At 37.0% G+C, this 14,944-nt stretch overlaps 1 protein-coding gene across 5 annotated transcripts in view; it reads right to left on the reverse strand.

Moving 5' to 3' along the window:
* Window positions 1-8,879: 8,879 nt before the first annotated feature.
* Window positions 8,880-14,944, reverse strand: part of LOC118823677 (coiled-coil domain-containing protein 9B) — a 35,989-nt gene continuing 29,924 nt past the window's right edge. For 4 of the 5 annotated variants that reach the window (XM_036593422.1, XM_036593418.1, XM_036593423.1 and 1 more), the window contains 3 exons: window positions 14,164-14,797; window positions 12,592-12,674; window positions 8,880-10,436 (listed from right to left, as the gene is read on the reverse strand). In XM_036593422.1, the coding sequence (XP_036449315.1) occupies window positions 10,410-10,436; window positions 12,592-12,674; window positions 14,164-14,797 (744 nt within the window). In that variant the 3' untranslated portion in view covers window positions 8,880-10,409. The remainder of the gene's footprint in view (window positions 10,437-12,591; window positions 12,675-14,163; window positions 14,798-14,944) is intronic. The other variant, XM_036593421.1, reaches the window with a different exon arrangement.

Consider the following 14,944-nt stretch of genomic DNA (forward strand, 5'->3'; position numbering starts at 1 on the left):
TTGTTCATATCCTTTTTATTTAATTTATGGCTTCTAAGAAAACTACTTGTGCCAGTTGTTACAAGCGCTGTTGTTTTTAGAGACAACAGTGGAAAACAAAAATTGGGGGAATTGCCAAAAAAAAAAAGTATTGTGATGCAAAAATGACAAGAGAAAAATTTGCATATCGTTACATCCCTATACCTTATAGTTACTGTAAATAATGTTTACAGTACTTGTTGTATCATGTTTATTTACAATAATGACATTGTACTGTATTTATAAATGCAGTAAACTGTATTTTTACAGGAGTGTCCAGCAGTTTGGGATTTACCTGCTCAAACACACCTCAGTCAACTCATCTGTTAATTGCCAGGTTTAGTGGGAGTGTCTGAGTAGGGAAACTACCAAACCATGCTGGACATCAGCCTTCCAGGACTAGAGTTGTGCACCCCTGATATATAGGATATCTATCATCATATCCTCATTTCTGAATATAGATGAACACAGATATTAGGAAATGAAAGTGTTAAAAATAGCAGTTTTAAAATTGCTGTTAAATTGTGTCTTAAATGCTTTTTAAAGATTCAAAAAAAGAATCAATTCATTTACTTTTCAAAAATACAAACAGCTTTTCTTTCAAAAGCTAGCAGCCTCCACTAACATTCACAGTTAGGCTTACGTTGAAGGATTTACTAAAGGGTTCAATCAAAAACTGCAATATACAAAGTAAAATATTTTACATGCATGTCTTACAAGCTTACAAGTGTTGAAACTAGAGCTGTACCCAACAAATAGCATGACACTGCAAGTCCCATGAAGCCTAAATAGTATAGTAATGATCAGATGCTTATAAAAGACAAATACATGCAGAGTGAAAGTTTCTATATGAAAGTCTGCTACATAATGACATATATGACCAAACACAAACTCACTTGAATATCTGACGCTTTATTTTATGTTGGTATATGCTGTGCTAGGTAAGCTAGCTTGTTATTATTGCTAGCTCACATTAACTAGCTAGGCTAATGTTACATAACATTACCTTAGCTATCTCTTATAACATTTAAATAATGGAATCTGAGAAACTAAATGAAATAGCAGTGAAGATAATGATCCTTCTTAAAAGTACTTCTGGTGCCTTGTTTTACAGTAAAGCTGATGAAACTGTATGCTTTGATGTATTATTACAGTATTGTTACAGTAATACTTGAGTGGCAGGACAGAAATGTGCTAAAGGTGGCACCCTAAAACAGTGCAATGTTTGTTACAGTGCTAAGTCACTGAGCTCATCAGTACGACCAATTCTACTGCCAATGTTTGTCTATGGAGATTGCATGGCTATGTGCTTGATTTTATACACCTGTTAGCAATGGGTGTGGCTGTGTGGCTGAAACAACTATTAGGAGGGGTGTCCACACACTTTTGGCCATATAGTGTATGATATTGGTTTGAACAGAGTACATAATTCTAGAAATTACAGACATTCTTTATAGTGTAACATACAGACTACTGGTAAAAGATACACTAAACAGGAAAAGTTAGGGCCCAGTGTCATAGTGGGCCTTTTCAGCTTCAGAGACCCAAGACAAAGCTACATTATAGATTCTAATAAGCAATAGAGAGAGAAATGTGGCCAGTGGGGGATGCTGAAAAGTGCAGCCACATACAGACCCTCCCCCAACATACACAACCTTGTGTTCCCAAACATGACTTTCAGCCAAACCGCTAGCAGAAATGACGACAGGCTGTCTGAAGTACAGGAGCAGCTCTGCGCTCTGTGTGAGTTCACGGTGTCAGAGCAGGACCCAGGTGCAGTTGATATAATGTGCTATGCGTCAAGAGACTTGGGAGCCATTTTATAACATACTGCAGCAAAAAGCTCCATTAAAAAGAGCAAAGGGCTCTGAGGCAGAAAGGCCTCTGCAAATTTCTCGCTTTGTCAACCTTGTAAGCAGTTTTATAGAGGAATTATATGGAGTGAATGGAGGAATTAAGCGGAAGATCTTTAAATACAGATGGAAGTCGCTTTGCTGAAACCTTGCAGGTAGAAGGTGCTAATAGGTGCTAATGTGAGTAATGCTCTATGTAATAATCCCCTTCTGCTCCTTGTGCACTGGCATTTCATATGTACTCTATGTATAAGTTTTATATCAGTGCTTAATACTATATATTCACCATCCACTTTATCAGAAACACCTGCCGAGTGCTTCCATTCACTAGCCACATTGGCCGTTTTTCCATTGCACATTCAAAAACAAGAACTGACCCTAACGGGAACCAATCAAATTTACAGTTTGAGTTTTAGTTCAAGTTTATTTTTCCACCTACTGGAGAGAAAACTGGAACTATTTATAATAACCACAATTAGTCAATTTGTTGGCTTTTTGTCATTTTATGGCTAAAGTGTTAAATTTGGCTAAACCCACTTTGCTCGCTAATTATAATTAACTCATTCGATGTTTTCTATCATACATTGTTAAATATGTGTTACAAATAAATACACACACACACACACACGGCTTATCCTTCTGGGCCACGGGGGGTGCTGGAGCCTATCCCAGTGGTCATTGAGTAGAAGGCAGAAAACACCCTATATCCCCCATATTTGAAAATAAGTTGACATATATGTCACATGTATGTCCATATTTGACTAATGTACGTTGGACATAAGGGAAATCCGCATATGCTAATGTGTCATATATTTGAAACCCATATATTGCCATATATGAGATTTCCTTATGGTACTAATTCTAAAAATAGTAATCAACATACCATTCTAGTTTGCATTCTGGTGCACCTATTGGTCATGTAAGAGTGCATGGTGACAAAGGAAAAAGTTAGATATGAAGGAGAAAAAATCCCACATATGGAGAAGCCTCTCACTTCCACTGAGTATCTGGCAGTTACTTTCAGTCAGAGATTAAAATCAAAGCAGTCTTGACATTCCCTGGTCCATATTTAGAACCTGCATATGTTTAAAAGGGAATTCCACTGGTTTTTAATTCAATCATAAAGATGTAAGCAAAGTCTGTCAAAGTGGCTTGATGTGAAATGATGCTCTATCCAAAATGACTAGTCTTCTGTCTTTGGGGACTATTTTGGCCTTGAAATGCCTTTGTGTAGCTCTCCACCATAAGCATATTTTTATAAAATACATTTTGGCCCAAAACTTTGTCTTAACACTTTCATAAAACGAAGTCTCAGGCATCAGGCAGCATATTCATAACCATTTCATGTAACAGCTTTCTGAGAAGGAGCTTTTGGAGGCATTAAACTTGGAGCATTTCACATCAGACCACTCTGAACGACTCTGTTTACATCTTACCCACGTAATTATTTAGAAATGTAAAAAAATCGGTGGAATTGCCTTGAAATAAAGTCTCAGCCAATAACTATGTAATTTTTTTAGGACTGTAAGTCATTCTATCTACAGACACTACAGGGTAAATGTTTGGAAGCAACACTAATAACTTGTAAAAATGAATGTGAAAATCGCATTGTTATTGTATATCAAGGGAAAATTGACTGTAATATGATTATTAAACTGCAACAAAGGGGTTTGACTAAATGACTGAAACTATACTGGACAACTAACTGATTCCTAATTTGTTTGTGCATGTGGTGATTGCAGTTTTATTGCAGATCAAATCATATTCACTTATTACTAATTTTGAGCTCCTGAAGCTTTGATAGACTGAATCAGGTGTCAATGTAAGATATTGTTTTCAACAAACAGCATGAATGCTTTCCATTATATTAAGAATTAATGAATGCAAAGCATTGAAAAAAATTTAAATCAGGCAAAATAGATCTATTAATATGCTGTATTGGTTGCCAGCAAATTGACTTAAATGTCAAAAAAATCTTTAAAACTTTGAAAAATCATTGAAATAAACAAATAAAAACTCTATACTACACATTATCTAGCAAAATTCTTCAACCCATCTAACTCACAAAGTCATCTTGTGTAAAGGGTTTAACGATACAAACACTTTCAGGTTCAATATGATTTTTGATTCTGAGGTCACGATTTTATTTTATTTTCAGTAACAAAATCAGAACCCCAAAAATCTTTAAGCCGAGTCATTTAAGTGTGGGCGTGCACATATCATTAGCCCCTCCCCTTTCCCCACCCACTTCACTCTGATAGGATGCACCCAGCTGTCTTGTTTTGACCATTCACAGAAATTCCCAAGGATAACATGAAATGAGAGACCTTCAGAGGGAACCAAGTGCTGGATCGGCAATACACATTTGTTAATTCTGATACGCTGCTTTGAACGTTCATTTTTCTGATTTCTCATTATTGTATTGAAAACATTATGTTATTACTGTACAGCATTTGCACTCACAATCAAAGGCCACCGTGTAAAGCCGGAGGGGAGGAGCAATCCAAAGCTGCAGTAGTTTGAAATTTTTAAAACCAGGTAAGACCACCAACAGAAATCCTCTGAACATTTTAGTTTTCAAATTGCCAATTGTTTGTGTAGAGTCTATTCGTCTGTGTTCCAAAAGACAATGACATGCGGTACTGTATGGTACTGTCATATCACATACATATATGGATCATTCTACCAGATTAGCTCAAACGTAGATCAAAGCAGGAAGTGAGACTGCATCCCTTTCCCTCATGGCCACATGGCGAGTGCTTAGATCTCATTGTATTGAAGTAAATTTGTCTCAAAATCTGAAAATCAGTTTGTAACCTTGAGAATTGTCTCTACTGAAACACAGTGTTTCTGCATTTAGGTAAGCTTTTTGTGTTATAATGAGAAATATGAAAAACATTATGATTTTATGTGTGTACAGCTGTTCAAAGCTTTGTTTGCTCGTCCTGTACTGGCTAGTGCTTTTGAGTTATGCTCAAAATTAGCTAGAATACTGAACCCTGCTGAAAAAACAACATACACCAGCATGCATTTCATGCTGGTCTAGTTTAGCTGGTTTAGCTGGTCACCTGGTGTGGTCATGCTGGTTGACCAGCATACAAGCATCCAGAACACAACATATCGCTGCTGTCGGAAGAAAACCTCTTATCTCCATTTTTTGACATTTTTCAGTTTTTGACATAATTTGAAAATACCTGTTGCTCATGATGAATGGACCAACAGAAACGGCCCAAAATGACTTGGAAAAAAGCCTGGTTCCATTGACTTACATTAAAAGTAAAGTAGGTTTTTTTCCTTTTCCTGTAAAGTTATCATTTTAGATATATGAGGTTTTGTTCTGACAACAGCGATATCCTGGTTTGTCTAAAGTCTGAACTGATTGTTCTTGTTTTTACTGTGGGACTGAGGCTGAACTAATTTGGTAGAATGGTCCATATATGAACCATACTAGACACTAAAAATACATACTGTATAGTGTGAGAATATGGTTAATAGTGGCTAAATTGAGACAGAGAAGATCAAAGTGACACCTTCATCCTTACCCAACACGCACCCAGTCATGTGACCTGGGGCCCTTGCTGTGGAACACAGAGCTGCATGGAGTCCCCCAAGAGACCCGCCTGCCCCAGAGAGGGCCTGTTGGAAAACGTAATTAAAAGAGTAACAGAAGGGAAAGCGCCATTCAGGAGGCGCAGGGAGCCATTTCCAGAGCAACAGGCCTGGGGGAGGGCTGATTCAAGATTAATAAGAGACTAATCCCTAATGAAGGCTCCCTTAACGCAGCCAGCGCTAGGCAGCAGGCATCCGTTTTTCAAAAACATCTTTGTGGTTTTATTTACTTCAGGAATACATTAAGCGGCGCACTGTGATCTTTCTCTCTGGTGCATTCCCATTTCATAGCAACCACTTCTCTTCTCATTTATTACCTCACGCTTACAAATGAGTGGCCGTTTCACAATATCTAAGCAGAGTCACAGGATTCATCTTCGAGTAAAGATGCCGGTAAAGAAGGTAATTTATTTGGTCTGATTCCTTCCTCAAACTTCTATTGTTTCCTGTGCTACAGTGTGAGGAGAGAGAAGAAATTGAGGAGAGGAAAAGAGAAATTATGCAATTACTTGAAGGGAATTTCACAGATTTTTCAACATTTCTGCATAATTCAATCACTGAGATGTAAACAAAGTCATTCAGAGTGGTTTGATGTGAAATGGTTCATTGTAGAGAAACAGCCTCTGTTTTCTTTGCAGCGGTGGTGACAGGAATTAGGGGACAATGTTTACAACACAAACATAACCATTTTGCTTACTATCCAAAATGACCAGTGAATCTACACATCTTCTGAGTTGCTATATGTAATGTTGCTAATGGTAAAATAGCTGTAAATTTAAAAAAAATATTTTTTTAGGTACTATTTTGCACAAAAATGTCAGGGAAAATGTCAGACAGGTAACATATTTGTAACAATATGCTACATTGTTTCTTTGTGAGGGAGCTTTTACTGGCATTAAACTCTGTAAGTTTCTCTAGAACAGAGCATTTCACACCAAGCTTTACACTTTAATGACTGAATTTAAAAAAAATGAATGATGAGAAATGAAAAAAATCTCCTTTAAAACGTAACAAAACAAGAAATATATGGGTGTCATTTTCACCTTCTCTTCTCACTCCACAAGCTGTTCTCACAACCGAGCTATAAGGCAGCTAAGCTCTGCTAAGCACTCTGGACCTCTCTGCTAGTTCACAATGCCTGCATTGCGTACATTATTGCTGCTGTTAAGACTGCAGGAGCTGCAGTTATTGATTCACTGTGATGGCAGGCTTTTTATAGCCACTGTAGTCCACATGATGAGGCAATGCGTGTAAGCTTCACAGCATATCAGGTCAAACGACAATAAAAAAAAATGTGACCACACTATCAAACACACAAATATACACTAATACTCACCTACTGTAGCCTAAAGTACTGTGCAAAAGTTGGAAACCATCCTCCATTGATTTCATTTCCAGTCAAAACAAGATGTCATTCATTTTTCAGCATCAACAAAAAATCAGAACACATATTACGTTGTAACATATTCACAGTGGAAGGATGGACCTGTGGATTTCTTTCAAATCTAAAGCAAAAGTGGAGCTTGATTTACTCCTCTCTCTCAAAGATGAAAGTACTGTTTATCTGATAGAGAACATTTGGTGGTCTACCAGGAGTTTCATGGTTGCTAGGAGTCCCAGTTTTGGAAACTCCAGCTTTTTTCCACTTGATGTTCCTTTAATCAAGTGGATTATCAGCTAAACATAGTCTCTGATGTTTGCACAGCATATACAGGGTTAGACAGAATACTTTGAAAAAGTAGTGATGGCTGAAGACCAAATACACTGTCCTAAAAGTATTCAGCAGCGTACAATACATGAAAAGATGACATATTCAGAATACATGTAGAATACATATTGATAAGGCACGGGGGGAAAACCTTTTTTTTTCCTACTTTTTACACACATTGCTGTTACTGGTTGGCAGTTTTCTTCATGTAATTGTTCTGCTAATGTTTAAAGAAAAAATATAATTATTTAAGTGAAGTTTAAAAATTCTCAATATTATTTCGGCTCTCACTGTTTGCTTCAGTCCACTGCTGCTCCCATAATCCCCCAACTGTCTCATGAACTAAGCAAACGATTGGCCTTATCAACAAAATCTTGCAAATATGACCATAAAGTGGGTCACTATGTGATTTTTATTTAATGACGTGTGTAACATACACGAGTTCAGCGTAACACTGATGCTAAGCTTATCACTCATGAACATGTCTATTGCTGAGGGGACTGTTCAGTTCCATCATTCCTCAAAGGAGTTTAGTAGTACTGAGATTAATAACTGTAGGCTGAACGTATTCTCCAAAAATTCAACAAGTACTGTACTTTTGTAAAAGTACTGTAAATGTAAAAAAAACTGTACACTAAATACTGCCTTTACAAAATATATGTTGGGCTGAATTCATGTACTTCATTTCTGTATTCTGAATACTTGCATTCCTTTATTTCCCCAACCTGCCTGTATACATTTGTTGGCCACACCATTTTTAACCACATCCGGCTCTGATTTAGTTAAAAATATGAAATTCTTCTTAAACACCTTTTCATTGTTCTATTGATGTTTTGGAAAAAATGCAAGAGATAAATAACAGAATTGTTTGTGAAGGTGTATTTTGAATGGTGTAGCCTTTCACAGCATGTTTTGTCCAGTTTAAAGAGTTAAAATAACAATGCATAAAGAAGCATACAAAACAAAGCTGTAATAAATACTAATGAATGAGAACAAGCTCAGAAATGTCAGCCTAAGTCTCTTTAATACGCAGTACACAAAGTTTATTTCAAACCTTGATGGACACAAAGCAACAGTGGCAATGTAAATATTAATTATAACAAGATTTACAACAAAAAACCAAATAAACTAAATATTAAATTACCCACTTACTACATGCTCAAATACTGATAATTTATTTTAATTCAATATGTAAGTTAAAATCTCTACTAATACTGTTCTACTAACACTGAAATGGTCAGAATAGGCCTGTAACAATATATTGTTGTAGTGAAATCTAGTGGCGGAGAACCCATATCAGAGCTTTTACTGTGAAACAAGAAACTGAAAGTAATGTACTCTAGATGTACTGTTCTTCATTCAGGATAGCCTAATTTTACTATTCAGGTACATCTACACTCAAAGATGGTTCTTGAAGGGTTCTTTAGTAAAGGGAATTGTTCCATTTACAGCCATGAGTTCTCTATATAACCATTCCATGCTTTCTTCGCATGGTAAAATGCTTCTTCAGAGTGATGTAGAATGTGTTGTATATGGTTCTATATAGCACAAAAAGGGTTCTTCTGTTGTTACTTGACCGTCAACTTTTTTGGTGCTATACAGAACCATACACAAGACATTCTCCATCAATCTGAGGAACTATTTCACCATGCAAAGAACCATTTAAGCATTAAATGGTTATATACATAAGTCATGGCTGTAAATAGAACCATTCCCTTTACTAAAGAACCCTTCAAGAACCATCTTTTTTAAAAGTGTAGGTGAAATATGGCAATATGACAATATTTATCGCTATTGTGACAAATTATGTCACAGCTTTTCTAAGCTTATGATACTGTCAGTGCTTACAAATCCTGACCAACTTCATGTTTTTATGTTAGTCCTGTTTAATTGGATTTAGTGCAGCACAGTATGTGAAACAAATTATTTGTATTCATAGTTTTTAATAGTATTTTTTAAACGTGGCACTAATTTGTTTCTTTTACAGCTCATCATATTGTATTGTGAAAATATTACATTTATTAAACTGACATTGACATTTATGTAATTTTTAGTTAAACCAGCCGTTAAGCACAAGTTTTCCTTTTTCATAGTCATGAAATGGTTCTATAGAGAACTCATATTTGTGAACCATAACATGCTGTTATATTGCGAAAACCTCTTGAAGTACCATGATATTACATTATTGCCATATTACTCACCTTCATGTATTTCTATATCAAAATATATGTCAGATTAAGTGAATCAAGTGTATCGTTCCAGGCCTATTTCAGAAGATGTGCAATTACAAAAAGCACTTCATCATCTTTCACAATTGAACAAGATTCTGCTGATGCAACACAATTCTGGACAAAAATGTTAGCTGTCAAAAGTGTTCAGTCTTAAAGGGGTTTTGTATGTCAACATACAGTATTTATCAAATGAAAATTCAACAACTGGAACATTTCTGATTGTTGACATTCATACAAAATAAAGTGCTTATAAACGTACCATAAAGCAGTAAACATTGCTTCAACTATCGTCGCTCCAAAACTCCACTCCCTCAAGCCTGAAAACATGTGCTTACAAAAATAAATAGAGTCTCTAATGGAAAACAAGGAGGCTTCCATACGGTATCAAATGACTGATATTTCTAATGTATGTGTATCGGCGCAACCGTGTGTAGAGTGGACGTGTTCAACTGACTGCCAATTTGTAAGCTGATTATTTAGTGCATTGTAGAATTTCCTCCTTCAGTTGCATATACATAGTTTTCAAGAAACTCCATTAAATGACACTTAAGTTAGACATTCAATATGCTGTTTAGTGCTTTTAGCCTAATTTCCTTTCAAATCCATCAAACCACAAAACACAGGCTGATGTAGAAGTTAGGCATTTAGACTGTAGTCACATAGAGGAGAGTAAATCAAAAGTAGATCTACCTCAGAAAGTATTAAAGAATCATTTCAAGCTAGCCAAACGCTACCATTACTTTCAGATATCTTTCTATTTCTTTTTATCACCTGTTCTCATCTATCCTTCTCAGTCAAAACACACAGTTTCAAGTTACCCCGATGACCTATGAATTAGCAAAAGGAGTTAAATACAGTAGGTAAAAGCAATCATTGTGCTAATTTTGCGTTAGTACCACACAGAGCCATTCTTACAGATGGAAAAAAAGAAAACAGGCAAACTGCAGTCTTAAGTCTCGATCCAGGTGCGAATGTGAAGGAAGGCTCCATTTAAACTATTTTGCCGTTCTCTCTAGCCTGGATGGGGGAGAAGGAGAGAGAACTGAATGTTAGTTCACATTTCAAAGCTTCACACAAGCAACATAACCTACAGTACACACTTTAAACAGATGGTTCTTCAAGGGTTCTTTAGTAGAGGGAGCTCTATATAGAACCATTTCATGCTTAAATGGTTCTTTGCATGGTTGAATGGTCCACCAGACTGATGGAGAATGTGTTGGATTTGGTTGTATGTAGAATCTTTTTGAAAATGGTTCTATATAGCACTAAAAAGGGTTCTTCTACTGTTATGATGTCAAGCTTGTAACAACAGAAGAACCTTTTTTCCCCATGAGTCCTCAAAGCTACTAACATTACATTACTTTTTTCTGACTCTCAATGACAAATGAAAATCTGTGTACAGTCACAAACAGTCAAGAGATATAAAAACATTCACAGTTTGCTCAAGGCTCTTCTGGACCATTTTACTTAATCTTATTGTTTATCTTCTAACTCTCCTTGCTTTTAGAGTCATGTGCTCTCGCTCCCACTTCTCCCTCAGGATCACTATTTCCCCTCCCATTCTCTCTCTATTTTCCAACCAGACCCTCTTCTCCAGCCACAATCAATATTAACAGTCTGTGTAATAGCCTCATTACATTATATGTGCATTTCTGATATTAGACAATACTACCAAAAAACTATGTTCCCTTTAAAATGATATTCTTTAATTGCACTCCTAATCCTTATTTTACTCTGTTTATACATAGATTAAGATAAGATTAATTACATTACTGCTGACAGTTTGGGAATTAGATTTTTTTTAATTACACATGCTGGCTTTTACACTAATCCATAGTTTTGTTATAAACCTTAGCTGGCCACCCTAAAGCAATTTAAACTTAACACAGTGTTGGTGACCCCAGATACAAATACAAAGTCTTTACACTGCTGCAGATGTGCCAATTTCATTGAATTCTGTTTTCAGTTTACTTCTCATAGCTCTTAGTTTAGTTTATTTTTCTCTTTTAAATGGCATCAGGGGGCAAACTGTGTCATTTGTGAATTTCTTTTTGTGCTGCTTATCATCAAAGCATCAAAAATATTTTAGACAAAAAATTTCACACAGTCTCTTCTTCACAGCTACACATCCTTTCAGACCCATAGCATTGAGTTGTCTTCTCACAGCAAAGATGAGAGCTTTACATACTATTTCAGTGATGGTGTCAGTTTGGTGGTCTTCCACGTCTTGCATGGTTGTTATTTTCTCTAAATCTTTTAATCATTTTTAAATTCCAGTTTCAGAAACTCCTTTTTTCCCTTTGACTTGCTCCTTTCTTGTACAAGTGGATTATCTGATATCTAATCTCTCAGAAACATCTGAAAATTGAACAACTTGTACTTAATGGCTGTTTTGACTGGAAATTAAATAGATGAAGGGAAGTCTCTGACTTCAGAACTGCACAGAACTGTATGTAAACACTCTGGGTATGAAAGGTCCTATAGCATCTCCAAAAGATGCAGTCACGTTCCTCAGTTGTACTCAGCTGTATGCAGCCCTTAGGCCTCTCCAGATTTCTGGTGAAGATCAATGGAACTTACATGCATATATGTCACTATCATTACGTATTTATATTTATTATACAAAATTACTGCCAGATTCACACAACAGATGCCTGCACTGTCTACACAACTCAAAGGCAGCAAAATTAAAACGTGAATTTTCTTGAAACCATCATTAGGTATCTCCAGGTGGTTTTAGGTCATGGTGCATAAAACATGATCCTGGTGGAACAGTCTTTTTTGGTGCATAAAGAAGTGGGCCTCTGAACATGCATAGTGCCACTTCTAAACCTCTTGCTGAATCACTTGAACCCTCTAATGGAGCTTCAGTGAGCTGCTCAGCCACACAAGGCTGAGCCACTTCAAATTTGCAAGTCAAATAACTAATTCTCATCAGCATGCAGCCAGGGCTTCAGTAATCCAGCCTCTTCATGGCTCACTGAAAGAAAATGACCAACTAGCTCTTATACCTGCAACGCCTTCCCTACAATGAGAAGGGTCAATTCAAATCAGTGACGCAACCTCAAGGTGATACTACTGTCTGAGATGTACACATCAATACTGTAGAGCATCTACAATTTTATCTATCGGTTATTATTTTATGAAAGATCCATTTTAAACCTGCTCTTACCTTATCAGTGCTAGTGCTGTGGTCAGGAAGAGGGTCTCCAGATTCCAAACTCAAGACGGAGAGGCTGGAGTCTATCAGTTCTTCTGTAAGAGAGAGATTGCAGATGACCTTATTACAGATTATAGTTCCAGGAACCCTAATCAGTTATGTACACTATGTGTCCAAAAGTATGTGGACACCTGACCATCACACCTATATGAGTTTGTTTGAAATCCCATCCCAAAACCTTAGGCAATAACATGGAGTTGGTCCCCCTTTTGCATTTATAATAGCCTCAACTCTTCTGGGAAGGCTTTACACAAGATTTTGGAGAGTCTCTGTGGGAATTCAGTCAAAAGAGAGAGTGATTAATCACTCCAGAGAATACTTTTCCACTGCTTCAGAGTCCAGTGACAATATGGTTAACACCACTCCTTCTGACTCCTGGCATTGCGCATAGGGACCTTAGGCATGTGTTTTGCTGCTCAGCCATGGAAACTCATTTCAAGAAGCTACTTGATTTTGTGCTTGAAGCGAGCTTGATTTTATTCGCCTGTTCGCAATGGGTGTGGCTGAAACAACTGAACTCAGTAATTAGGAGAGGTGTCCACATACTTTTATATAGTATAGTGTATCTCACTGCTGACAGTGGCCATATAATCAGCTTTATTAGTCTTCAACGTAGAGGTGGGTAGTAGCTAGTCACATTTACTCAGCTATATGAATTGTGTTCATGAACCAAAATGTGATGGATTTGGAGAGCTTTTTTTCTAATGAGAATTCTTACTCAAATGATGGCACTATGTTTGTAAGGAAAGAAATCTTAGTTCCACTTTACTCATTCACAGTAAAAGAACCCATATCTTGCATTTTTCTTTTCACATGATCGTTATCAAACTGCTCTTTATTCCTCTAAATGAAACAGGCTTGATACTGTGCCTTTAAAACTGAGATGAGATTTTTTAAGTTTTACTTGTACTTGAGTAATTTTTTCATTGAAGTTGAGTGAGTTACTTGAGCTATGGGCTTTAGCTACCCTCCTCTGCCTACAAGATGATACTAAACAGTTTGCTAAAGTCTATTTTTACTCAACAATGTGGTCATGGATGTAGACATTTTGAACAAACCGGACTGGTTTCTCATATTTGGAGAAGATACATGGAGTAAAAGATATATCTCCTTATATCTCTTTACCACTTTATGTAAGTTGAAGGGGAATATTCAAAATTTTTGCATAGCTAAATGGTTGAGATGTAAACAAAGGCATTCAGAGTGGTTTGATGTGAAATGTTCCATTCTAGAGAAACTCACTGAATCAGAATTAATCGCAAATTGATTACATCCAAAGCACTTAATGTCACTGAAAGCTGCATCACAATGTTATTACATGAAATGGTTACAAGTACATTATGTTCTGTCTGACCCATTGTTTTACGATACTTCTCAATAGAACTATTTTTTCAAAGGAGCCTTAAATAAATCTAACAAGAGTAATTGACTTTGTCAATGACAAAGAAACAACTATACATCTCCAAAGGCCACTTTTCTATCAGACCCTTCAAAGACTACAGCTGAACATGAATTCTGTCCTACCAGTGCTTCTGGAGGTGCTACTCTTCATATGTTCCACAGGGTGAAGTAGTTCCTGTTCAGTGGACTCAGAGGCATTACTACTGTTTTGGGAACTGAGGCTGTTACAGGATGCTTCTTTAGCTTCACTCTCAGATCCTTCCTTAAGGAAGCCTTCCGGTGGCTCTGGAAGTTCTTTAACATTCTCCTGCACATCTTCCTGACCTGGCGATTTGGTTTGGACATCTGTGGGAAGTATGCCTGTGACCTCTTTTTCTTGGTTATTACTGATGCCATCCTGGTTGTGCTCCAAGGCTTGGTGTGCATCCTCTTCTCCAGCTGCTCTTGTGGCCTGTGATGTGTTCTTTAAAGAACTAGCCTTGGTCTCAGTTGTGCCAGTGTTCTTCTCGGAAGCTCCCTGAATGAGGTCTTCTGAAAAACGGACCTTCTTCTCAGTGCTTTTGGAGCCGGATGTCTCTGTGTTTGACTCTGTAGGATTATGTTGACTCTCTGCTTTTGTATCGACAGAGGCGTCCATCCTGAGTCTATCCTGGGTCTCCGTGTCTGGAGTGTTGCTGTCAGCCTCAGGTTCACAAAGTGCATCCAGCTCCTCCAGAAACTCTTCTAAGCTAGTGTCGGGGCATGCCTGCAGATTTGGCTCATAAGAGATTAGAAGGTTTAGAACTATCCATCACAAGTGGGCCTCAATGAGAAATTCAGCATAAGGCAATAAAGCACACTTTTTGGTTCACCTTAGTCACTAGTTGCCACTAGCATAAGGGATACATTTAAATTTAAAATGCTG

This window comes from Colossoma macropomum, unplaced genomic scaffold (genome assembly GCF_904425465.1).
Source record: "Colossoma macropomum unplaced genomic scaffold, Colossoma_macropomum, whole genome shotgun sequence".
NCBI classification, from domain to species: domain Eukaryota; kingdom Metazoa; phylum Chordata; class Actinopteri; order Characiformes; family Serrasalmidae; genus Colossoma; species Colossoma macropomum.